The sequence below is a fragment of the Syngnathus scovelli genome, chromosome 2 (assembly GCF_024217435.2).
Source record: "Syngnathus scovelli strain Florida chromosome 2, RoL_Ssco_1.2, whole genome shotgun sequence".
Lineage (NCBI taxonomy): Eukaryota > Metazoa > Chordata > Actinopteri > Syngnathiformes > Syngnathidae > Syngnathus > Syngnathus scovelli.
In genome coordinates, this window is record NC_090848.1 from 3,445,687 (window position 1) to 3,470,225 (window position 24,539).

A 24,539-nucleotide genomic window follows, 5' to 3' on the forward strand; every position below is an offset into this window, starting at 1 on the left:
ACAGATAGAAAGAGAGACAGATAGAAAGAGAGACAGATAGAAAGAGAGACAGATAGACAGATAGACAGACAGACAGACAGACAGACAGACAGAGAGACAGAGAGACAGAGAGACAGAGAGACAGAGATAGACAGAGATAGACAGAGATAGACAGAGATAGACAGAGATAGACAGAGATAGACAGAGATAGACAGAGATAGACAGAGATAGACAGAGAGAGACAGAGACAGAGACAGAGACAGAGATAGAGACAGAGACAGAGATAGAGATAGAGATAGAGATAGAGATAGAGATAGAGATAGAGATAGATAGATAGATAGATAGATATTTCAGCAAGTTGTGTTTTCAAACATAACGTGACATCCGCAAATAAGGTTACGCGACACCTCCCCCGAAAAAGGGCGCGACCAAACCCTGTGCTGGTGCCACCAACTTTTTTAGTTGGCCGCAGCAGTGCTACCAGTGCAAAAGTTAGTGTCCAGACCCGCTCTGGAACCAAAGCTGGGACCAGCTGGCCAGTGGATTGCGCAGCAGGGGCGGGGGGTGGGGGGGCGAGGAAGGATGTCGCAACAGACCCCTGGCCACTTGATCATCATGGCCAGCGTTCAGTGGAAAACTCCTAAGGGCCCAACTGTCTTTGTAACTAAATACTATACAGTATTCCCATGTGGTCACCTCTTGCATCATAAAACCCTGTTAAGTCCTCAGCTGTACTCACACGTTCCGGGGTAGGGTCAAGGTGCATTCAATGGCTGCTCGCAAAGTGGAACATCCTAAAGTATATTGAAAAAAATAATAATGGAATTTATTGCACCAAACACCAATGACTGGTACTTGAGCACATTGCAGAAGTCACCAGAAATATTTGAGAATTCATGCGAAGCACTAAAATCAGAACAGCGGGTCTTTTTTATGATTCAGGCGGGGCTGGTACTTAGAGAGGAGGGCAGGAATGCTCCAAGATAAGCAACTGGAGGAAAATGACACTTTTCAAGAGCTAGCTGCTGGCTAGCGCCTCTCGACGAACCACGCAAAGCTCCAATGGGATCGATAAGAAACTAAGTAGCAGACATTTATCAGCAAATTGTCTTTTCAAACATGAGGCGGACACACTCGCAGCATTTGAGAGTTGAGACAACAACTTGAAGCCTCCTTTCAAACACAGTACTTGGCAATTTGTGTTAGCATCCGAATTTGGCAGGACTTCGGTGTGTCAAATTCATAAATTCAACATTTATGTTTCACTTGACAGGAAATTCAAACAAGCGAGTTAATCTTAAGTTATCTGCTTTATTGTAAAAGTGCCATCTGAACTTGTGCCTTACTCTTATAAAACTATCATTGCGTTTCACATTATGTCTCGTAACAAACGCCTCCATTGTGGACGCTCAGACCTCGCTTAACTCGTGGTAGATATTCTTCTCTTTTATCCAAGATAATAAAAATACAAAGACGGCACAGATAATCCATTTAATGGCGGCCAAAATGAGCTACAGTGTGTTGCCTGGCAGTTTGCGTCATAGAGCGGCAACAGTTCCGAGTCGAAATAAATAAATATTCGATGGTCGAATTTTTTTTAACTCCAAATTGTTCAGCTTGGCAAAATGGTCAACTTGTTTTTGAGGTCGAAGCAGGTGCTTTTACTTGGAAGGAACCATGCTGCTTACATTCAATCCAAAATACATCCATCACTTGTTGACTCATTCCAAAGTTATTTTTTCCGTGACTTGTATTTCCTTGTCCTTCTTGCCCTTCTTCCATGGAATCAAAGTATTCCGGCCGGTCGGACATTTTTTTTCGCTTCGATGTCCCGCTGTATCGAACGTTGCGCTTGGTGAGCGTATTTGCGGTCACGCTGAATGGCTCTTTTTTTTTTTTTTTTTAATTGCCTTCTTATCCGATACCAAGCAGTACGTGAAAAGAACCCTAAGCAGAACATTGTCATTAATCAAGATGCTTTTCCCAGATTTTGCCTTACAGCTGCAACCAGTCAGCCAACTCCATTCATCCCTAATGGAACTAGCCCCACTACACACACACACACACACACACACACACACACACACACATTTCAGCTCAACATACACAGAGAATGCAAATACGTCAGCGGTCTGCTATTTGCTATCAAGCTGGTTGCATTTGGGGCCTTCCAGTATCTTCCTCAGCTGTGACGGGCCTAATCTGTCATGACTAATGAGTCCAAATGTTGTGGAAAACAAATCAAGTGTAACCCCATGAAAAAAAAAAAAAAAAAAAAGAAGAATGTGAGAATAAAAATGGCTTTGGAATATAAGGGGGGGGGGGGGGGGGAAGAAGGAGGAGGAGGACCAGCATAAAAAGATCCGTCTTGGCCATGTGGGTGAGCAAATCCTGTGTTGTATCTTTATCACCTCCTTCTTCATAATGAAAGCATAGAAAGCTCTTGGCTGCTGAAACCAGAAGGTCTTTGTCATCATTAGGGATCAGCCCGAAAAAAAAAAAAAATCAGTCTTGCAATATATTGTTACGGCCTCTGTTGGAATAACTAATCAATACACTGAAAGTGAATATCAATAATTTATGACAACACGTGCAGAATAGATTTACTCCGTAGTACTTAATCTGCTACTTGATCTACTTAGCGTGCTAATTAACATCACATTTAGTGAGTTGAAAAAAAAAAAAAAAAGAAAGCAAAGCGCATGCTTGATTTGGATGCGCACGAGACAAAGGCAGCAGCTCAGTTGGGAGCCGGTTATCGATGGACTATTTGTTCTCCTGGAAACAATTCTCCTTCTCTTGCCAATGTTCTCTCATGTTTGGATACGTAACTGCCGTCTGCTGGCAGTTGAGGAGTCCGTGCCAGAATAACATTGCAGCCGGAGCGATCGCGCCGACCTCATGAAAACCTGCGTTGCGCTTGTCTGACGTCATCACAAGGCTCCCTTAAAAGCGGAGCGTCTTGGCTCTTTTTCAACCTCCCCCCACCCCCCTTTGGGTGTCTGCACAAGTGTTTTTTTTCTCCCCACGGTTGCTAAAGCAAAGTATTTATTCACGTTTTAATCAAATAAATGTGTGGCTATTTGCTACAAGCTAACCCATGCGTCAATTTCGATTATTTAAAATTCCTCCTAATCTGGAAATGACACCGAACGGCCACCAAAACTTTCAACACCGAGCTCAAATTCTGTTCATAAAAGACAAAAACGGCAAAATCAGGTCAAGATTTATCTGAAGAACTCGAGACCCCCACGTTGGTTCTCCCCAGGTGAAGCGTCTCCAAAGACGAAAGCATGTGCGTAAAGCCAGCAGAAAACACAACTTTGATTATTTTTGGGGGCCCTGCTCTTGGCGTTTGCGGACTGAATGAACGGAAGAGCCTGGAATAGCGTGTGACGAGCCTTCACATGATTTCACGCGCATTCGTTTAATCGCTGCCAATGGCTGCGGGGAGCAATGCGAGCGTCACAGGAGCACAGCTGATCCTTGCTGGAGATTGTCGTTAAATTAATAATAAAAAAAACAACTTTGGTATTGATGTGGGAGGGTAAACAAAAAACCCAAAACAATCCCGAGATTTAGCCTTCAAACGTTTTGGATTTGATTTTCCAAAATGAATCAATTATCCTTAAGAATGAATTCAAAAAGAAAAAAATAAGCACTTATTTATTTGGATCACAGTTTTTCCCGGCAATTGGACAAATGCGTGGTCACTGCCGGTGCTGGTGCCAGGCCCGGATGATAAATGAAAATTTGTGGGATGCGTCTGAAGGGGGAATTTGGGGGGGGGAGAATGAGGCAAACAAATCATTGGCGTTGTCAAGCCCTGATTAGATGAGCCCGAATTTGCAACAACAACTTATACTTGCTAAAACTTGCAGACAACAAAGATGGTGGCAACCAAAGGAGAAAGACACACAGTCGTGCCCATTGTTTTGTCAATCTTTTTTTTTTAGCTTTTCGGGAAATGCCCATGACTTTCACAAATAGCTGGCTGACATTTTTTGATATCTCCACAGTGTGCCCCTGGCGTCAAAGTGCACTTTTTGAAGGTCATTGCTAACTTGAGTTGCAATGTGAAAATAGTATGCAGATTGAGATCATGAGATCTTTTTTTTTTTTTAAGATCTTGTTTGCTCTGCAAGTCAAGCGTAAAAAAAAAGCCAGGGCAGGTCACGGCGTTGGCCCCCACACAAAATGAGCAGCGTGCTCTAAGGATGATCCGGGAGCTTCCTTCCATCTTGCAAGCCTTTTATCTTGAGAAAGCTGCGGCGGCGGCGGAGCCGGTCCGGAGGGGATGAAGCCGTAAATCCGGGCGGAATGAAGCGCTAAGCTGACTTGACTCTTCTCAGCCCATCTCCCGCCATTAGGCTTGATTTGCTGGGATGTATTTCTTGGCACTTGATCCTCTCTCCGGCTTTTGATTTTCTTGTAAGATGTCGGGAGAGTGACAAATGGAGGAGGAGACGCTTACGTGAAGTGATGAAGCCTGCCCCGAGCTTTACAAATACTTCACATCTTGACATTCTTTCGCTGATGCTTTCAGCGGGTCTGACACGGGCGGACTTCAAAGCCGGGCCGCCGATCGTCCCGTTGCCCGATACCGCGAAAACAACACGAGGCGACTCAAGACAACTGCGAATCCGACACCCGGCAAATAGACAATATGCTGACTGACACGCTTAATGTTTCATTGAGTGTAACAGGAGAGCGCCACCATTTGCATCCGTGCAAGTGCGTGCCCGCCAACAATCGCCGTGCGCTGCGGCCTCACCGCCTTGCACGGGAGATTTTCCATGCGCCATCCAAACATTTCCCCCCTCGGGGGAAAAACAGAAAGTTGAGCCCTTGTGTAATCACTGCTCTCGAATTCTGTTTGGTTTCTCCGCAAACGCTTCCATCTTGTTCTACGCATTAGTCGTTGGCTCGAGAAAAGCGTCTGAGCCGATGGAGGCGACTTCTTCTCGAGTCAGGAAAGACATCTCCATTGAATGATTGGATTTAAATGGTTGCAGGTGACGCACGATATGTCTGTGCCAGCCATTTTTTTTTTTTTTTGCTCTCCGGTTCAAAAAGCCTCTCGTCGACTCTTTACACGTTTTGCATCGTCGATGAATTCCTGAACGCTTTGCTCTCAACTCTGTTTCCCATCTTCTCTCAGTTTTGTTTGTCGGACGTTTTTTTTTTTTCCTTCTCCCCTTTCTCACTGTCAGAAGCCTCGGAGCAATTTTCTTCTCTCGCACAGCAAAGATGCGACCCCAAAAAGAAAAACTGACAGCAGAATATAAGCAGATGCAGTCAAGAAAACGCCCCCCCCCCCTCTCAGGAAACAATTTGGAGAACCCGTGGTCAAGCTTTTGTGTTCTTAAAAGACTCTTCATTTCCCTTTCCTCCAATTTTGACTTTCCTCCATTTTTGTTCATGTTGTTTTAACAACTGCTGAACCTTTGTGGAAAACGTCGACAAAAGAAATTGGTGGAGTTTTGAAATCAAAAGTCAAGGAAAATAATTGTGCTTTTTTTAGTAAACACGACTAAAAATAAAATCGATTTGTAGTTTTCGTGGAGATGTTAACAAGAGTTGTTTGAGGGGGGAAAACAGACGACTCGATGGATCGAATGCGGCCCTGCGGCTTGGCTCTTTCGAATTCAAAGTTTCGTTACGCTCGTCTAATTGAAACCACGTTGAGCTGTCAATCAAAGCAGGCCGCAACGCAAACATTTATCTGCCCATCAAGCCTGGCAGATCCGGAATCGCCTCTGTCGGGAGCAGGAAGAACCGGATTGGTTGTCAGTCACGGGGAAAAGACGTTCGTTCGTTCGCTCGTTCGCTCGCGGGGCATTGCGCACAGATGAGCATCCTGGAAAAAGAAAAACAGACAGGGAGGGGCGGGGGGGGACGGGATTAAGAATCAGAGGGATTAAGCGGAAAGGGCAAGATGTTGGGAAATGGAAGGTGTGCGGTGTTTGTTTTTGTGTGTGGGGTGGGGGGAGCAGGAAAGGGGAGAGGCGGTGATGTCAGGCAGAAATCAAGACTCGAGCATTGTGCCCGTGGACCCTCGAGAAAAAAAAAAAAAAAGCCTGAAAGCACAACGTGATCATTGTGGGAGGCGATCCGGCGCAAGTGCAGCGTGTGTTTCCATTCAAAGTTTGTTTAGAGAAGCATGCCAAGCTAGTTTGTCGATGTGTACGTGTTGAAACCAATTTTTCACAGCGCTCCGACGTCAAGTTTCAAAACGAAAGTTGCCGTGTGACGACATATTAGCAAATGTACGAGCACAATACATCCAAATTGGATTGAATGTACTTTTATTTTTATTCAACCTGCCGCATCTTATTTGTTAGCTACGATGTAACTTTATTTGACTTTGCATAAATTAGTATGCGCTCATAAACATGCACTTGCTAGCTACAGAGCGCTTGTTGTTGTTGGGAGAAACGTGGAAAGTGGAGCAGGGGGCAAAAATGACGGAAACTTTTAAAATTGTTGATCTGGAGGGTTGACATGCTGCCTGCCAGATTGCAGTTTTGCAATCCATTTTCCATCTCAGGGGAAAATAACAGAAAGGTTTTGTCCTTAGAGTAAAAGCGTTCAATGCACTTTTGCAGTGGAAAAAAAACAACCATTAGGATTACATGTTCTCTCCGTTTTCAACATTTTAGTTTGCTCGTTCATTTGTAAGAAAAATAAAATAACATTTAGGTGGGGGGGGGGGGATATATCATGTGACTAAATATAGGAAAATGTGACATAAGAGCACTTGGCTTGAGAAGCAGCAATATATAAAGTGCTCATTTAGAGGACATTACTCGCAACGGTCACGTCTCCACCAATGGAGCCAGAAGAACCGTCACACGTCTTGCGTGTTCCAAAATACAAATCAAAACAATCTTGGCGAGCTTAATTTCTTGAGCTCATTTTTAGTTTCTTTGTTATTTCAATCCTGTGGGGCACCTCATCAATTCTAGAGAGCACTTGCAAAAAAAAAAAAAAAAATCTGTCTCCACTTGGTATGCATGTACTTTGCTTGAAGGTCTCCCAGATTCATCTTGTTAGCAACAAATCCAGTTCTGGGTAGCGATGTCACGAGACAAAATCTCGATCTTGTGACCGAATCCGATTTTATCCGATCCTCACAAAAGATATCGGATCATCGCATCCCGGGTTCTCATTTCGAAAACAATCTGGCATCCATTCGGTATGACTTGCTAGTTTGCAACATGTTACTAATCTTCAATATGGAAGGATGAGAAGATGTAGTGAAGAGCCGGAGGCTCAATGTGAAGCCATTAGCTTGCCTCGTACATCATGCATCTTCTGCAAAACAGGAGTGCAGATAGCTACCAGATGAGTCGCTGCGATTTGTTTAGAAAGCTCAGCCTCAATTCTCAAACATCTCCTAAAAAAAAAAAAAAATAGAGTGAGCCTGTGTTACACACAGAGATGGATGACGGGTCGCAGCTGGTGGAAAAAGAACAACTGATAAATTGACAATGGAAGAATTATCAATCTCACTTTTGGGCGCAAATCAGACCGAGCGGATCCTTGAGGAGATACGCGAAGCTTTGGCGTCAACACGAGATGGTTCTAGTCATCCAATGAGAAAACATTGATCGAGCAAGCCATGGTTTCGAATTTTTGGGAGGAAAAAAGTGAAAAGAGCAAAGGTCAAGCAACATTTCCCTTCAGAATCAACGATTTGAAAAACAATTTGTGTTCCAAGCGCGGCTATGAATGAATTCAACTTGCATCTCAAGGCACCTCTACGTTTGGTCCACTTCTACTCATACTTGAATCCCAGATATTGAAATGCTCCATAACACGCTAACTGAGTCGTTAATAAAAAAATAATAATATATTTTGAGAGCGTCTGGACTCCGGCATGAATGATCGCCAAGAGAATTGATCCGATGTTGTTTTGAACGTAGGCCAAAAAAAACACGGAGGGGGGAAAAAGCAAAGCGCAAATTCTCCTGTGTACATTTCAACATCGTTGGAGCGAAGCCGATTTAGCGTAGCTTGACGTCATCCATCTGATGATAATTACGATGATGTTTATTCATCTGCAGTGGTGGAAAACGCTTGAATGAGCTCAGTGTCGGAGGAGCCCGAGGAAGCGAGGAAGAGGAAGTCCAAGGCGGCGTGATGTATAGTGCTGCTCTGTTCGGGATGAGGGAAGAGAGCGAGCCGTTTATGGGATGTCGACCCGGCCGAACGCATTTGTGATCGTTCAATCGCTCCGTCATGTCAGCGCTGCCGCGAGGCGTACATGTCGTGGCGAGTCACGCTGCGCGAGCTTCCGCATTCTCGCATTATCGTCATTCATTGGGAACGACTATTAGTAGATTTTATTGCTCTTTTCCGAGAATGAGAGGTCAACAAACAAAAACCTCCGGAGGCTACACAAGGTTCACGCAACGGTCTCCAAATCGGTTTGTCACTCGCTCTGATAAATATTTGTATGTAATCTAATTACAAAAATTAACTGTAACTCTTGAATCTTAAATCTTACACGACTAGGATGATGTCGTTCAATCTACAATTACAATTTTGATGATTATACAGTTTTGGAAATAAGAGCCACACCCACACCATTTAGTAGTTGTGTTTGATGATGATCAAGCTCGGTGTGAAGGCACCAGAGGGATCGATGGGAGGCTTAACACAACCTGGGTGTTCTGGAGAGTGTCATTCGAGTCCAAGATACGGGGTAAGATGAGATGTGGAAGCTATCTGGAGGATTTTGGAGCAGACAGAAGAAAGTACAATAAGGGGGGAGGGTGGGGTTAGTACCTGGGTCAGGTGGAGAAAAAAGAAGCGCTCCTGACCACAGGTCCTTTGTCTAGCTTCTCCTGCTTCTTGACTGGCGACCACTCTTGTTACCCGAAAACAATGAATATTGTATGTATTTAACATGATTTTTTTCTGTTGTATTTGTTTAAATCAGTAATTTATTTATTTATGTATTTATGTATTTATTTATTTATTTTTGTTGATTGTATTTTCTTTAAATGTTTCATTTCTATTTTAATTATTTTTATGTCTTAATTTATGTATGTGTTTATTTATTTATTTAATTATTTATTAGTTTATTCATTTACCTTTACGTTCGATTCCTGCAAGAAAAAAAAACGACACTCTTCACAAGTACTTTGAGGTACGTACTATATATATAGGTATATTTTGAGGTACGTATATTTTCATTCCCACCTTGGTTCAATATCTGGCAAAATGAAAAGAAGAATAAATCTGCAAAATTGTGGTACCACTAATGATACGAGAAAACAACAACAATGAAAGACTTCCTGAGCAGAACATTAACCAGCACAAAGTCAACAGCCGTTAGCATTAGCGAGGATGGAACCATTTACTAACCGAAAGTCAATTCCAAAATCAAAGCACGCTCATAACACACAACTTTGAGGAACTAATTCAGAATCTTCACTTGATGCTCCTCGATCAACTTGAATTTACCGCGCTCCAAAGAATCCAATTCAAGTCCTTAGTTGAACATTCAACAAATATGTCTGCCAAGTCAACCGCCTCCTAGCGTGAGAAGCTAACGTAGCATTCCCCACACATCTTCCAACCCAACGATGGGTTTTTACAAAACGTCAACAAATACATCTGCCAACTCAATGGCCTGCTAGCGTGACAAGCTAACGTACCATTCCCCGCACATCTTCCAATCCAACGATGGGTTTTTACAAAATGTCAACAAATAAATCTGCCAACTCAATCGCCTGCTAGCGTGAGAAGTTAACGTAGCATTCCCCGCACATCTTCCGATCCGACGATGGGTTCTTACAAAACGTCAACAGCGGCTTATTTTTGGGAGTCGGAGGACTGCTGAAATAGACGGACCGCATTTGTGACCTTCGCAATCGCTTGCCCCTCAGGCTTGAGACTTGCTCTTTGTGCTGGACTTGCGCTGTGAACAAAATGGGGCCCTACATGTCCAAAAGGAGCCAACGCAAACAGACAAGAGCAGTGGAAAAATCAATAGCTCTGCGGATAAGCTGCGATGAGCTCGGCGAGCTGGAAATAAAGCATCTTATTATGACTGAGTGCTTATTATGGATTCACACCAGATGAATCCAGCAGGACCGCTGTCCGAAACGTAGAAAACGGATCGGCTCCTTGCTTCGGTTTACGCCAACAGGTGTTGCGTGCCGTCTGCTCGTCCGGCCAAGACGTGGCCTTGTTCAAAGCGGCCAAAACAAAGAAAAATCGCTTTGCCTTTCTGAACATTCCAGTCAAACCCAAGCCCAATCTCTTTTTCCGAACCCAAGGCAGCCTTGTTTGCAGAATGCGCCAGAATGCGAAGGAAGCCAAGAAAAATGGAAATTGGATTCAAGGACTGTGGGAGTACACGGCCTCCGATTGACGGCTGAGTCATTGCGACGTTTGTTGTAGTTGTTCCGACTTTGGATGATTGGTCGAAGAAAACAGCCTTCACTTTTATTTCTTGCGTAAATACGCGCCGACGTGAATGGAGGCCGTCCAGCCAGAAATCTCAGAACTGGGTCATATTATGGGATAGTTTAGCCGAAGCCTTCCGTGTTCTCATAGCTGTGTGTAAACATCGCATCTCGAACCGGGAGGCATCGAAGTGTTTTGCTCAGACAGTCGACCCTGCCCAGAAAAGGCGGAAAAAGGTTTTGCAGAGAGAGGCCACAAGGTGGCAGCAAAGGACTACCCGCATCTAAATGAAGCGACTCAACTCACTTCAAATTGCTTCTTTGGCACCATGGACTGTGAGCGTGCTCGTAATTCAAAGCATTCACATCTCAAGTTACCTTTCCCTGTTGAAATGAATGGAATGCCATAAATCCGTTCCTGCAAGCAACGAAAATGTTAAGAAATGTTTGAACAATCTTGAAACTCTTCTTGCAAATTACACTTCAAAATAAAATTGCTGATTTGATCTTGTACCAGAAAAAAAATGCACTTTGAAGACTCTCTACCGCCAATCCAACATCTCCCTGACGTCCAAAGCTTTTCTCTTACCAGGCCCGACATCGAATATGGATGACAGTGTTCTTTTTTTTCCCCGCATAGTACATGGCAAGGTCACTATCTGCTGACTCGAGCAAATGACATTGCTATCATCCGATGAACAGGCACCTGGCCGGCCACTAGCAGCAAAAAAAAAAAACATTTGAGCGGCCGAGTGCTCAGAATGCAAAGTGACGGCGGCAGCGTGTGTATACACGGCTTGAATGAGGGAAGGGCGGCTCCCCCCCACCAGCAAACATTAACCTTTATTTGTTTCTGACACGTGAGAGGGCAGCCCACCTCTCTCATACATTAAAGGCATGTGAAACAATCACACCCTTCCTCGATTCCACGCTCCACCCTCAGCCCTCGAGGACAGGCTTGACCCAGGAGGAGGGGAGATAGCAGGGGGGGGAGGCAGGAGCTCAAATTCATTTGCACTGCTGCAGCTGAAGGCAGCCTAAGGCAGCCGAAGGCAGAGCACGTTGCAAGAAGTGAAGTCGCCGGGCGGGTACGCCGACCGCGGATTACAAAAATCGGGGAACGGCAATCTGGGGAAGGACACTTTACGAGAGGGATTGCAGCCTACTATGGCGGAAGGGGGGGGGTCATAAAAAAATTGCAGTGACATTTGTTACATTTTATTTTGCATCCAAACTGAATCATAACAGAACCATCAGATTTTTTTTATTTTTTTTTTTATGCCGATGTGGATTGATCATTTCGGACATCTCTCGTAAATTGCACAGCCAAAGTGGACCACACGTGAGTGCCCTTTTATTAGAATGATTTTGTATTTTTTTTAAGTTTCTTTACGGCATGAATCTTGAAATCCAATTCTTCTAAGTGGTTGTGTACAATTCAACTCAATGTGATCAATGTGGGTCATCTCTCCACAAACAAACAGCTGAGGTCTCCACGGCACACACTCCACGACACGCACACACACATTAACACATTAACAGCGCCTTTAATATTCGACTAATAGTTCAGCCATTTATTTGTTTTGTTTTTTCATGTACTGTCACTATCAACACATGCAAAAGAGTAATGTGTTGCTTGACCGGTATTCAAATTCCAAAACAAATTCATGACGTGATTATTAGCTTGTTGTTGAAATAATGAAAACAGGAGGAAAGGAAGGCTGTAAAATATTGACGATTAAGAGGATTATTTATTTGCTGCAGTAAATGCCAGCTAGAATAGATTGCACTTTTTTTCGTAAATGTGAAAACTATGTGCAGGACAGTTTCGTGACTCCGCAGTGGATTAGCCGAGTTCTAAGAAAGTGTCGGTTGATTTTTGTGAAATGTTAATGGATTGTATCCGGTGACTAAAGATTTGTCTCGCTGCGGTCACAAAAACTTGCATAAGGAAGAGCGGCGAGATATCAGGCAGTAATGTCTTCCAAATCCATGAATTGATCAGTTCAAGAATTCTTTTGATTGTTGAAAGTGAGTGTTGATTTAACGCGTCTCAAAACGCAGCACGTAATTTTGCTCATTACGAGAACGTCATTGATGAAGGATTACAGTCTGTCTTGAATAAATAAGTCATCATTGATGAAATGCAATTTTTTCCTCAAAAATCCAAATTTTCTCCTCCAAAACTTTATTCTTCTCATAGTAAAACTTAAAACATGATCTTGTTGTAACACCTTATTCCTGTATAAATAGGGATGATTGTTATAAAACTGTCGGTAGTATAATGAGAAAAAACTAATTGTCATAATTCTGACCTTTTCTAAAAAGTAACAACAACATGAGGACTTTGAGCCCAATTTTCACAGCCAGCACAAAGTGCACCTTAACTGTGCTGCTGTAGTTTTCTTCCGTTTGGTCTTTTCGTAGGCAAGGACAGTTAAAAAACATGCGCCGTTGTGGGAGTGTACACAGCCGACTTGCTTCCCTGCAATGGAAGCGTCTCTTCCTCTCTCATTCCTTTTCAATTCCACCTAGAAGAGGCACACACAATCTCTCTGACATTATAGAATCGGAAATGGACTCGCTGGAGTCCATCCAGAAGATAAGCACTACGTTTGTGAGGAACTGCAGGCAGATTTGTACTATCTTTTCCGAGCACGCTGTTGTTATATTTATGAATGAGATGAAATCCACCACAGAAAAATCTGTCTGCCTACGCTTAAATCAAATTGACACCTGCGCAACAACTTAGACCTGCTCCAAGCTGGTCTAAAGTCCCAAACCAAATCCCAAACCCAGCATGACAATCAAGATGTGCCAGTTTTTCCTTATTATATGAAATAAAATACATTTTCCTAGCCAGATGAGTACATTATTTTCATAGTATAATGTTATTTTCCAAAGTAGCCCCGCCCATTTGTGTGAGAGGAAAACACAGTGAGAGGAAAACAGAATTTTTCCAAACTCTAGTCTGCCGCGTCTTGGGTCAAGTGAGCCAAACGGCGCCGGCATTTGACGATGGTCCTCACGTTGTACCAAACCGAGGAAACGCGCAACACCACGATAACGTCCTCGGTCGTACTTTCAAATCCTCAAGATGTTCTCTCCAACTTTTGCGTGCTGACTATGTATTGTGGATTCCTTTACACCGACGCCTAAGAAAAGAGTATTTTTAACCTACACGTGTGCTTGAAGCACTTTCCAGATGGAGTAATGGTAATTAATCCCACTAAGGCCTTCAATGTATCCGCTAAAACACCTCGTATATCTTTGGCAAAGATTTCAATGAGCCACTCCAATAATTTATTTATACATATTTTTCCATCAACACTAGGCCCCCTGAGGGTTTGTTCCATTAATCAGATGCTATTTTTAATACCTCCCCTTCTCCTTCAAGTTGTTGGCAGAATTTAAAACGAGTACAAAAGGACTTCCTTGGTTTATCGCCATTGGGAAAAATCCTCCTTGAGTGGCTGACCTTTATTTTGGAGGTGTTGGCTTTATGTGGACACCATGTTGCCTTAGTCTAAAGAGCATGACTCAAAGCATGACTTGCTGGTTAATGATACATTACCCCCCCCCCCCCCTCCCCTCCTCCTTTCATAAAAAGTAAACTTGGTCAACGCATCCCCCATTGGCGTCCTGTATTGTGGAAATACACGGCGGCTGTTTACGAGTGACACACAGTGCAGGTGGCGAGTGTCGACGATGTGGGTGACTAATGAGGTTTGCTTCCACGCCATTAACATTTAATCAGCTGTTTTGCCGTGACACAGAAGGAACAAATTGTTCACTTTTATTAGCTCGCCCCACCTCGCCGCGTCCGATGAATAAATCAAACGCCGACGGGCACCGATCCGCATTCATGTGCGGAACGTCCACCTGGCACTCAAGTCGTGTTTGGTCCAATTTAGCTACACGTCGAGCCGGCTGACTCATGCGGCTCTTTGTTGCATCGATCGGTAGGTAAATAAAGTCTCATGCCACGCTGACGAAAGCCACACAAAGCTCAAGTGGGAGAGATGAAAAGGCGTGTCGAGTAAAATCTCAGCAGAACAGAAGTAGCTAGAGGAGTAATTTTCTAAGAACAAGAAAAGTCACATATTTGTTTAAATGCTCATCGGGTATAAAAGCAAAAGGTCAACCTTCTCTGGCCCATTTTTGTGCCACTAATACAAAGAACCACCGCGCCTGAGGCAAAACAACCAATCACAGAAATAGGTGTATTATTTTTCTAAGAACAAGAAAAGTCACATATTTGTTTAAATGCTCATCGGGTATAAAAGCAAAAGATCAACCTTCTCTGGCCCATTTTTGTGCCACTCGTACAAAGAACCACCGCGCCTGAGGCAAAACAACCAATCACAGAAATAGGTGTATTATTTTTCTAAGAACAAGAAAAGTCACATATTTGTTTAAATGCTCATCAGGTATAAAAGCAAAAGATCAACCTTCTCTGGCCCATTTTTGTGCCACTCCGACAAGGAACCACCGCGCCTGAGGCAAAACAACCAATCACAGAAACAGGTGTGTCAGCACATTTACCGCAGAATCTTTTTTTTTTAGATCATGCGTTTGCAAAAGGTTTAAAAAGGAACAAGTCTTGACCGAGTAGTCGTTGGGATGAAACTAAAATGAAAAACAAAAGGTTTTGTAGTCCATTTCCAAAACACACACATCGGGTTCCCACGTAAACGGTGCTCCACTTTCGCAAAATAAATAAACGGGCTCGACTTCACATAGTGTTGCACTTTAGACCTGCGATTCTGGCACCGCTCAACGGTTCCCATGAGTAAAAAACTTGCCATCCTGCCGAGCGGACATTTTTGAATGAGTTTGCGCTGCACTTGGTGCTCCTCAATTGAATGCTCCTAAAATGCAAGTCCAGTCTAGTTCTTTTTTTTTTTGGATTGCGCTTCATTTTTCATCCGACGACGGTGCATAGTTTGCCGATGATGTCGTCTTAGCGGCTTTTGACCCACACGTGTGCGCAATGTGTTGAAAGACTCCCCCAGACCTGTAATATTTTCTCCCTCACCTTAAGTACCTGTTTCAGTCATGCCGGAGGCATCGTTAGCCAACGCGCTGAGCTCAGAGAGGATGAGGCGGAAATTGATGGTTGCGCACCGGGTGGCCTCTGGGGAAGATTCACGCCGAATGAGCAGACACAGCCATTCGTTTAAGGCTCGGAGGGAAGCGAGATCGCCGTGTGGTGCACGTGACCGTCCAATTCAGTGTGCATTGCCTTTCCACACCACTTTTCAAACAAACAACGCCAAACAAAGGATGAAATAAATAGAAGGAACAAAATCATCCAAAACACACAGGAGAAGAATTTATTTATCTATCTATCTATCTATCTATCTATCTATCTATCTATCTATCTATCTATCTATCTATCTATCTATCTATCTATCTATCTATCTATCGATTTATTTATTTATTTATTTATTTATTTATCAATTTCTTTATCAATTTATCTATCTATTTATTTATCTATTTATTAAGTTATTTATTTATTTATCAATTTAGCTATATATTTATCTATTTATTATTTATTTATTTTTTTATTTTTTTATCTATGTATTAAGTTATTTATTTCTTTATCAATTTAGCTATATATTTATCTATTCATCTATTTATTAAGTTATTTATTTATTTACCAATTTTGCTATATATTTATTTATCAATTTATTTATTGATTTATTTATTATTGAATCAGAAATATGGATTAGAAAGGCGGATAGCATCACCCCAAAGGAAATACAGGAAAATATATTGAATTTATCGCTGCTGCGGATTTTTTGGGGTTAAAATTGTCTCGGGTTCAAAGTACGCGTGGATCAGCTCAGCTCAAATTTGGAGTGATTTGAAAATCAAATTGCCAGCCTTAATTTATAGCATGCGCGTGGCATGCAAATTAAAGTTGATTTAGAGTATATTTCTTTTTGTCAATGGATCCATCTGTTTCAAAATTGAATTTTACACACTTGCTGATTTAGTTCTTGCTGTTGCCTCTTTGGACAAGGAGCTCCGAGATTTTATGATGATCCCACCAACTGCCAAGCTTGTGATCCAAACATGGCGTCTTTCATGTGCACCATCACAGAAGCCATTTCCTGCATCAAATTTAACTCCCTTATGTTCTTCCAGGCGTAAAAAAAAAAAAACTATTAAAGGTCAGCCACACGGTTATTGAGAACATAGATAATGAGACCATATAGAAGGCACAAAGAATGTTCTATGGCGTAATTACAGAGAACGGGAGCAAGACGGCGAGGTTCAAACAAAGAGAAGCCCGAGGAAATTGAAGAGCTACCGTTAAAACTTAATTAAAAAAGAGAAGAGCGGTCATTGACGTCACACCGTCCGTCCCGCTCTCAAGTCGCAAAATGCGGCCTCGCTATGCCGTAAGAAAAATATTTAATAGTCCAGGGCATGTTTGAATGATTGACAAGAGAGGAGCCCCCGTTCAGGTCAGAGAAGTCTATTTGGCAAAGCTACTCACGCATTCCTCCGTGTAAGCCGGCATGAGACACTTGACAACATGTCACTCGGCACTATTAGCCGCTAATTGGCTAGCGGGTTCCCAGTGGAGTAGTGAGAGAGCACTTTTACCTCCCTATTTTTAGCTAAGGAAAATCACAAGTGGTTATTTGACGTGTTGGTGGAGGTAAAAAGTGGACCTGAGTCCAGGGAAGCGGGATTATCTAAAAAAAATAAATAAATAAATGAGTAAACAAGGCTCAGGCAACAACAAAGTCCCCAAACACAACGTACAAATTATTATTTTTTTCCCACAATAGCTTGATCATGTTTTCTCGGACTTTTTTCGTTTTTTTGCGCCGGCGTCCCACGAACTTGTGTTCCTCGGATTGCCCTGTCATTCGTCTCAATTTATTTATAAGCAAAGAAAAAATAAACACGACATTTATTGCGCTCCACGGTGACATCGCGGGAGTGGAAGAGAATGTGATGTACTCGAAGCGGTCAAGGGAAACAAGAGAACGCAGGAATGCGACAAAGCATGTGATGTGGAGTGGAGGTGAAGGGGGGGGATAAAAAAAAAAAAAAAAAAACTGTCCATCAGCCTTGAGAAAATATGAAAGGGAAAATAAACGCTGAACACAAACTAATTAAAAATTGGAGATGGGATAATTTTCCCACGATGGGATAATTTGACGACCGTCGAATGGGATCACGTTTGTCGCAATCGATTTTAATATATCCGATATAAGGTTCAGGCTGGAGGGCAAAGGTCAGTCTAGCTAACGAGAAGAAAATAGCACAATTGAGCAAACTTGATTAGCAGGAGTTGCTCTCCTCACCGTCGAACCGCAATGTTTGTCTTTCAGGAATGGAAAGCATCAGCTTGGAAACGGACTGGGACGCCTTAAGCCTCTCCTCTCTGGTGGCGCCGGCGAGCAACAACCGCACTTCCACGTCTGTCTTTGAGCTCAACACCCTCAACGGCTCCCACGGCGGATCCTCCTTCTTTCCGGAGAATGGCTCCAATGCCACGCCGTACCCGCTGCCCCAACCCAGGGTGAGGGACCAGGGCCTGGCCCGGGCCGAGATCGCCGTGCTCGGGGTGGTCCTGGCTCTCACCACGCTGGGGAACGGTTTTGTCCTGTGGGTGCTGCTCAGGAGGAGGAAGCACAATGCGCCCATGCACGTCTTCATGGTCAACTTGTGTGTGGCTGACCTGGTGGTGGCCTTCTTTCAGGTGAGGAACCACATCGACACAACCGGACAATCATCAAGGCAGCAGTGGATGAAGCCACGTATACATTCTTGCGATGATTATTGATGATTAGAATTCCACCAGGATTTTTTTGGAGGCAGTACAAATATTTGCTCGGCCGCCTACTCACGTCGAGATTTCTGGGATATCCTATTCTTAATCCATAGAACATAAACAGAACGAAACAAAAAAAAATGTCGAAACTTGGTTATATTTAAAGTGTGCGTAGGTTTTTTTTGTCTGATGAAAGATTTATTCTCAAAATGGCTAGCGGTGGCTAGCTAGCGGTGGCTAGCTAGCGGTGGCTAGCTAGCGAGTAGCTAGTGGACTAATTGTTCAATAAACGAAAATATTACATCCTGACAGAGTTGATGTTCCGACCAAGATGTTCAAAATTTGACTCGTGAGGAACACTCCGCTCGGAACCAGCACGTTCTGAGCTTGGAGCTAAATCCCAATAGCGCAACTCAGCGCTTAGCAGCAAGAATTCTTGCTATCATCATGATCATGAAGTCATGATTATGTCACTGAAGGAGCCAGAACATCACGTTCCTTGCGCCTTTATCATACTTGACTCAGTCAGCAGACAATATATTGAAAAGTGACAGGTCGTTGCGCTCTGCTGGCATCAGGCTAACTTCCAACATCTGCAAATCATTTTCAAGATCCTGCATCCGTCCGTCTTGCCTGGCTGTTTGGCAGCAGCTAAAATAACATCAACAACATTATTAATATCAACGCAGGGCAGACATTAAAGTGTCCAGAATGGATTTGCACTTTGACAAAACTTCAAAATGTGCGTGTAGGTTCTTCCCCAGCTCATTTGGGACATCACAGACAAGTTCCAGGGACCCGATTTCCTGTGCCGCTCCATCAAGTACTTGCAGATTGTGGGAATGTTTGCGTCCTCTTACATGATCGTGGCCATGACGGTGGACCGCCATCACGCCATCTGCTGCCCGCTGCAGGCTTACCGCAGCGGGGCAGTGCCCCGCTGGAACACGTCCGTCATAGTGGCTTGGGGTTTGGCGCTCGTCCTCAGCTTACCGCAGGTGGGAGCGAGTAACGGGATCGGGCCGGTGACACTTCTTTTTTTGTCATTGCCATTTTGATGTTCTTCTGTCAGGTGTTCATCTTCTCACGCTCAGAAGTGAGTCCCGGGGAGTTTGAGTGCTGGGGTCAGTTTGCTGAGGTGTGGGGGCTCAAGGCCTACATCACCTGGATGACGCTGGCTGTCTTTCTCCTGCCCGCCCTCATCATTACCGTCTGTCAGGTAAAACTGATTTTTTTCCAGCATCGCTTCTTATTAACTTTTGATAACATCTGGACAGGCAGAAAAATATATCCGAAGCGTCTCGTGACTATGAATATCCTCAAAAATTTTGGAGCTAGTTAATTCCTCTAGAAGCTGTGTCATTGTATTAGCACAGGTCCAAAAAAAAGTAAGACCTCAACATCTAGCATTAGAAGTTGGGAGTCAAAGAAAATGTTTGCACTCATTTTAAAATGAATAACTCTGGATGGTCATGAGTGCTTGAATCACCTTGCGGCCATCTTGATGGCATAGCTCGTGTTTAGGGGGAGCAGATGTTTATGGAGTTCATTCTGAGCACTAAAGAGAGAATTCAATCATGCTACATGAGAAGGTCTGTGGTTGCTTTACTGCTGATGGTAAAGGCCAACACACAATCCTTGTTTCACTTCAATTTCCTGAAGCGCTTCAACCAGAAATGCAAATCTGGCGTGCGCCCCGTCGTCAAATAGAATCCAGAGTGCTTTTGCTGATGTCATTCCAACTGTGCAAAATAAAAAAAAAAAGGTCATCTCGCAGATAAGAATCTTCCGGGAGATCCACAACAACATCTACCTAAAGTCGGAGAGGATGGTGATGGCTGAGCTGAAGAGGAAAGAAATCCTTTTCCCTTTCCACAGCTTTAAGAAAGAAGAGCGGGCCAGGGATAGAGAAAGGGGGCGGCGGGCATCCGGAGGCGGAGCTCATCCGGGCCTGCGCTTGAAGCCCGTGACAAACAAAAACACGTCCAATAAAAGTCAAGCGGGAGACGCCGCGTCGAGAAGCGCGCCCTCGTCCGATCAGCAGCAAGCCAACGGTCCCGAGTGCCACGAGTCCTGCACGGCGGCCCCCGGCTCACCTCGCTGCTCCCTCGATTACGCCCCCCCTCGCCCCGAAGTGCCGCCGCCTCCCAGCATCACCAAGGCCATGTCCAAAACAGTCCGAATGACGCTGGTCATTGTGCTGGTCTACACTGTGTGCTGGTCCCCTTTCTTCATTGTTCAGCTGTGGGCCGCCTGGGACCCCAACTCTCCCAATCAAGGTCAGTAACATTCATCTTGGGTCGGGGCCACTGTGCTCAACACATTCGATTGGTGTTCCAGGAACCGCTGTGGTTCCGACAACCAAGTTTCTGGAACTTAAAAGACTTTGAGAGACTTTTGTTGTGCACCATGGCTCAGAATACTAAAAGCAAGCGTCACCAAAACGGCAGCCAGGTTGCCACCGTGGCTCAGTTCTAAAAATAGCTCCAAACAAAAGCAAGGCCTGATAGTGTGTCCCGTGATTTGGTGCAAAAGATAAACAGCAGACAGCAGTAAAGAACCTCTTTTGCAACCTGAGCGGCCAAATGTTGACATTTCGTCGACAATAATCGGCGCTGGCGGCTCAAAAATTGGAGGCGGGTCCAACATTGTGCTCACCGCACCTTTTATTATACAACTGACCTTTACCTTAAACGAGTAACACGCAATTCTATATCGTATAACACACACACATAACGGCTGATTTATCGTTTAGTCCCAAATCAACGTTTCCGTTGTTTATTGCCGACACGAGTATGACATAGGCTCGACTTATGTAATGATTATTATTAGAAGGCCAAAAAAAAAAAAACAGGACGTGAGGCTTTGGCCATCTAGAATGTTTACAGATTTAATGTTTAGAACGCCATTCAACACAATGGACTCAGTGAGGTTCCCGCACTGATCCGCTTATCTTCTCAGGAGTGGCCTTCACCATCCTCATGCTGCTGGCCAGTCTCAATTCATGCACCAACCCGTGGATCTACACAGCCTTCTCCAGCAGCGTGTCCAGGGAGCTTCACAATCTGCTACGCTGCGGTTGGCCAGCCGGACGCCGCCGGGGCTCGCTACCCGACGACTCCACCGCCACGCATACGTCCACCACCAAGGACAGCCAGTACTGACCCGTTGAGACAACCCTTGAGAACCTCGCCTCCGGAGAACACGGGTGACCTGCTTCTGCCAGATGTTCCCGACGATGGGGTCGATGCGGACGGGAACTCCATCCGCATCGGCGCGTGACGGAATGCGCCGTGACAGCTCGTACGATGGTGCAAAGTGGCCTCGGTTGAAGAACGCAATGGCGTTGGGCGGTCAAAGAAGCGGATGGCGAGCTAGCTGCCGCGGGACCGACATGTCACGGACGACGCTATTCCACAGGAAGGCTGCGGTGGAAATCCAATCGTGAACAAACTTCGACGCAAGTGAATTAGCGACGGATGACAACAGAGAGCTGTGAGCAAACACGAGAGAGGCTCATTCAAGAAAAACACACACACACACACACTGGAACACATCCACCCAAACAAACATGGGCCCTCGCGGGGCGGCTTAGGTCTGCAAAACGAACAATCCGGCTTTCCGCAAGCCAGCGGGACACAATGATGTGTTTTGATGACAGCATGCGAAGTATAGAAAATGACTTCCTGACTGGTTACGCAACGCGCCGAAGGAACGGGAGGAAATATTTCCAAAGCATTCCATGTCAAAGGATATATATTGATTATCAGGCACGTTGGACAGCGTGTAAATATCGTTCGTAGACTTGGAAAGTCGCGACAAGTTTGTGTTAATCGTGTAACCAAAGATAAGCTTGCACTTTTCATTAGAAAAGCGGTGGGAGTGTGGATGATGCTCACGGACACTTTTATAGCCCGGTTTAATCTCACGCTGTCGTCAGCCGGGTTATTCTCGGCGGCGATATCGCCAGAGACGGGCGCTTTTCAATTTCATTTATCGACAGTTTCCACCTCACCGTTCGTAATGTATTTCTGTTCCTCAACTGCTGACATGCATCAAGTATTGTTTTTTTTGTTTTTATTATTATTATCCAACTATTAAAGACTCAAAGGCCGCAATTACGCAGCAGCTTGATTTTGGACATTCCCATGACATTGCACAATAAAAACTTGCTCTTTGCATTTTTCTTATTCTCATTTGAACCCTCATGAGAAAATGTCACTTCGGCTCTGCAAGATGCGCAAATCAGAGGAGAAGCGTAAAAAAATGGAACGCCACCAGCAGTCAATGGGCTAATAGCCACAATCAGCAACTAAATGTTGTGTAACGTTCAATATTTGTCTTTTATATTTGTTCTTCTTTGTGTGTGGTCACTGCCCTCTGTTAACCCTCGTCGTTTCGACTGCTCGCTAAAAAGTAAACACGAGATCACTGATTTGATACGATACTACTTGATAGGCACGATTCTGCAATTTTGGATCGTTCCTAAAGATGCTTCTTAAAAGAATCAAGAAAATGAAAAGTTTGTTTCAGTTCATGGTAACAAACCGCATCGATTAGTACAATCGGAAAAAAGGCAAATACTGTGTATGGCTGGGTGTGGATTATACTGCCCCCAGGTGGCCATTCTGTGTGAAGCAGGTGGAGCAGCACGACTTCTATTGAATTGAAGCAAAGCATGTGGAGGAAAAAAGAAATGCTTTGACGCTTGAATCATTGACGACATTACTGCGGGCTTTTTGGCGTCATACAACGTAAATTGCTATTTTTCTTTTTTGGGTGGATTTGGAATGGATTAATTAATGACATTCTCAGAATTTAAAAAGCACCACCGCATAACAAATTTAAATTGGCACCACGGTCGAAACGAGGTCGACAAAACGAGCAGCAGAAGAATCTCCGTGTGATCCTTTGTGATGGTGTCTCCTAAGACTACGCAGATGTAGCCGTTGGCCGGTGTCACGGATGAAAGCAGACATTTCCAGACGTTCTGTTTTTGTGTCCAAAGCACAAACGCGGAGGACAATGCTGGGACGCTTTCAAGATGTCTCTGGAATCCTCGTCCGTGTCGGAGGAGAAGCCTCACCTTTTCCTCTGGCCCGGCGCCGCGTCCAGCATTTGTTCCCCAGACACGACGCTCCTCTTTGATCGTTTGCCAGATGAATAGCTACATCAACACCCTGGCGTGTTCTACTTTGTTTCATCGGGAAGTGGGCCAAGTTCTCCGCAAACTCCTTCGGGTGTTAATGTATGTTCCTCTTCCTGGTAGGAAACGGAGAGGTCAATAGATGTTTCTTCTCCAATGATGCTTTCGTAATGGCCTCTCACACTTGTGGTGCCTTGAGATACGAACTTCCATCTGTTCCTTGACCTCGTTCCTCAGGCCAAACACTTTGTAACACTTTTCAAATATCCTTTTTCCATGGAAAATGCAATTAATCCATGACAGCCTTTTAAAAAAAAAAAAAAAAAAAAAAAAAGGATTGTTTTGTGTGCTTGTGAGGATTGTGAATTTAATTTTGTACTGCCGCTTGAATTACAAATATTTTCGGATTCCGGAATGCAAAGAATTAAATGGATTTTGAATCCGTTTTTGTTCCAATTCAATGGGCATTGTGCTGTTCCTTCTGGTGTACACGCTTTGGCCACTTGGGGGCAGATGACATACAAGCTGCAGTTATTCTTAATTCGATGAAACGTACTCCCGCCTTCTGTCCGATCGCTCGCATTTCCTCGGGTGCTGTGCTTTGCTAAACTTCGTATCATCCAAACACTTTTAACAAATACAACAAAATAAGACGATGGTCGTAAATTCCAGATTGGTTCACATGACTTGCGTCTTCGTACACACTTTTGTGTGCGCGTTAGCTAACGAGGATGCATTTTGGGCTGAGGTCGTGTGTATGAGCCATTTGGCCTTCTTGAATTATTTTTGAGTTGGTTTACCTCCACGCCACTAGAGGGACTCTCGTGTTACTTAATGGGAAGCTTATAAAACTCGGGGGTGAATTAGGACATGGGCAGGGTTGACAGGAGGAAAATAAACCCGCAAGTATATTTTTATTTGTATCCTCAACAACAGAACTCTTATTACGCCTGCTTATTTACGTATTTTAAGTGCAAATTCGCACGTCATGACGATCCGCCATCAGCCACCGGGAAGTAATTATACAGGGTTAGTCATTTGATCATGTTTTTAATACGACCGAGGCGTTTACCGCCAAGTCACGGACCGAAATCGATTCGGGCCCGGCGGACAAGTGCGGGATGATGAGGCCTCCAGCCTTGACCGCTGCCCACAAGGCCGTATTTCTTTCTTTCAATATATTTCACAGCCAATT

At 44.1% G+C, this 24,539-nt stretch overlaps 1 protein-coding gene and 1 long non-coding RNA gene across 5 annotated transcripts in view; one reads left to right on the plus strand and one right to left on the minus strand.

The window, feature by feature from the left end:
- Positions 1-3,622: 3,622 nt before the first annotated feature.
- LOC125988835 (uncharacterized) overlaps positions 3,623-24,539 on the minus strand; it is a 28,042-nt gene continuing 7,125 nt past the window's right edge. Inside the window, exons 3-4 of one of the 3 annotated variants that reach the window (XR_011086476.1) lie at positions 7,285-7,378; positions 3,623-5,839 (exon numbers count right to left, since the gene is read on the minus strand). This is a non-coding gene — a long non-coding RNA (uncharacterized lncRNA). Of the gene's footprint in view, positions 5,840-7,277; positions 7,379-24,539 lie in introns of all 3 variants that reach the window. The other 2 variants (XR_011086475.1, XR_011086477.1) reach the window with 2 other exon arrangements.
- avpr2aa (arginine vasopressin receptor 2a, duplicate a) lies at positions 11,417-22,379 on the plus strand. 2 transcript variants are annotated; one of them, XM_049754503.2, is made up of 6 exons: positions 11,417-11,742; positions 17,756-18,126; positions 18,951-19,196; positions 19,271-19,417; positions 19,976-20,477; positions 21,160-22,379. In XM_049754503.2, the coding sequence occupies exons 2-6, from the start codon at positions 17,758-17,760 to the stop codon at positions 21,360-21,362; spliced, it is 1,467 nt and encodes a 488-aa protein (XP_049610460.1). In that variant the 5' UTR covers positions 11,417-11,742; positions 17,756-17,757; the 3' UTR covers positions 21,363-22,379. The 2 variants fall into 2 exon arrangements, with proteins under 2 accessions (XP_049610460.1, XP_068506007.1); XM_068649906.1 differs by lacking the exon at positions 11,417-11,742 and adding an exon at positions 14,061-14,927.

What these genes read in the sequence shown, in the direction of transcription:
- avpr2aa (XM_049754503.2), top strand. Translation starts at nt 17,758, where the DNA reads ATGGAAAGCATCAGCTTGGAAACGGACTGGGACGCCTTAAGCCTCTCC. An exon ending in TCATCATTACCGTCTGTCAG is followed by an intron (nt 19,418 to 19,975) that starts GTAAAACTGATT and finishes GTCATCTCGCAG; the next exon opens with ATAAGAATCTTCCGGGAGAT. An exon ending in CCCCAACTCTCCCAATCAAG is followed by an intron (nt 20,478 to 21,159) that starts GTCAGTAACATT and finishes TTATCTTCTCAG; the next exon opens with GAGTGGCCTTCACCATCCTC.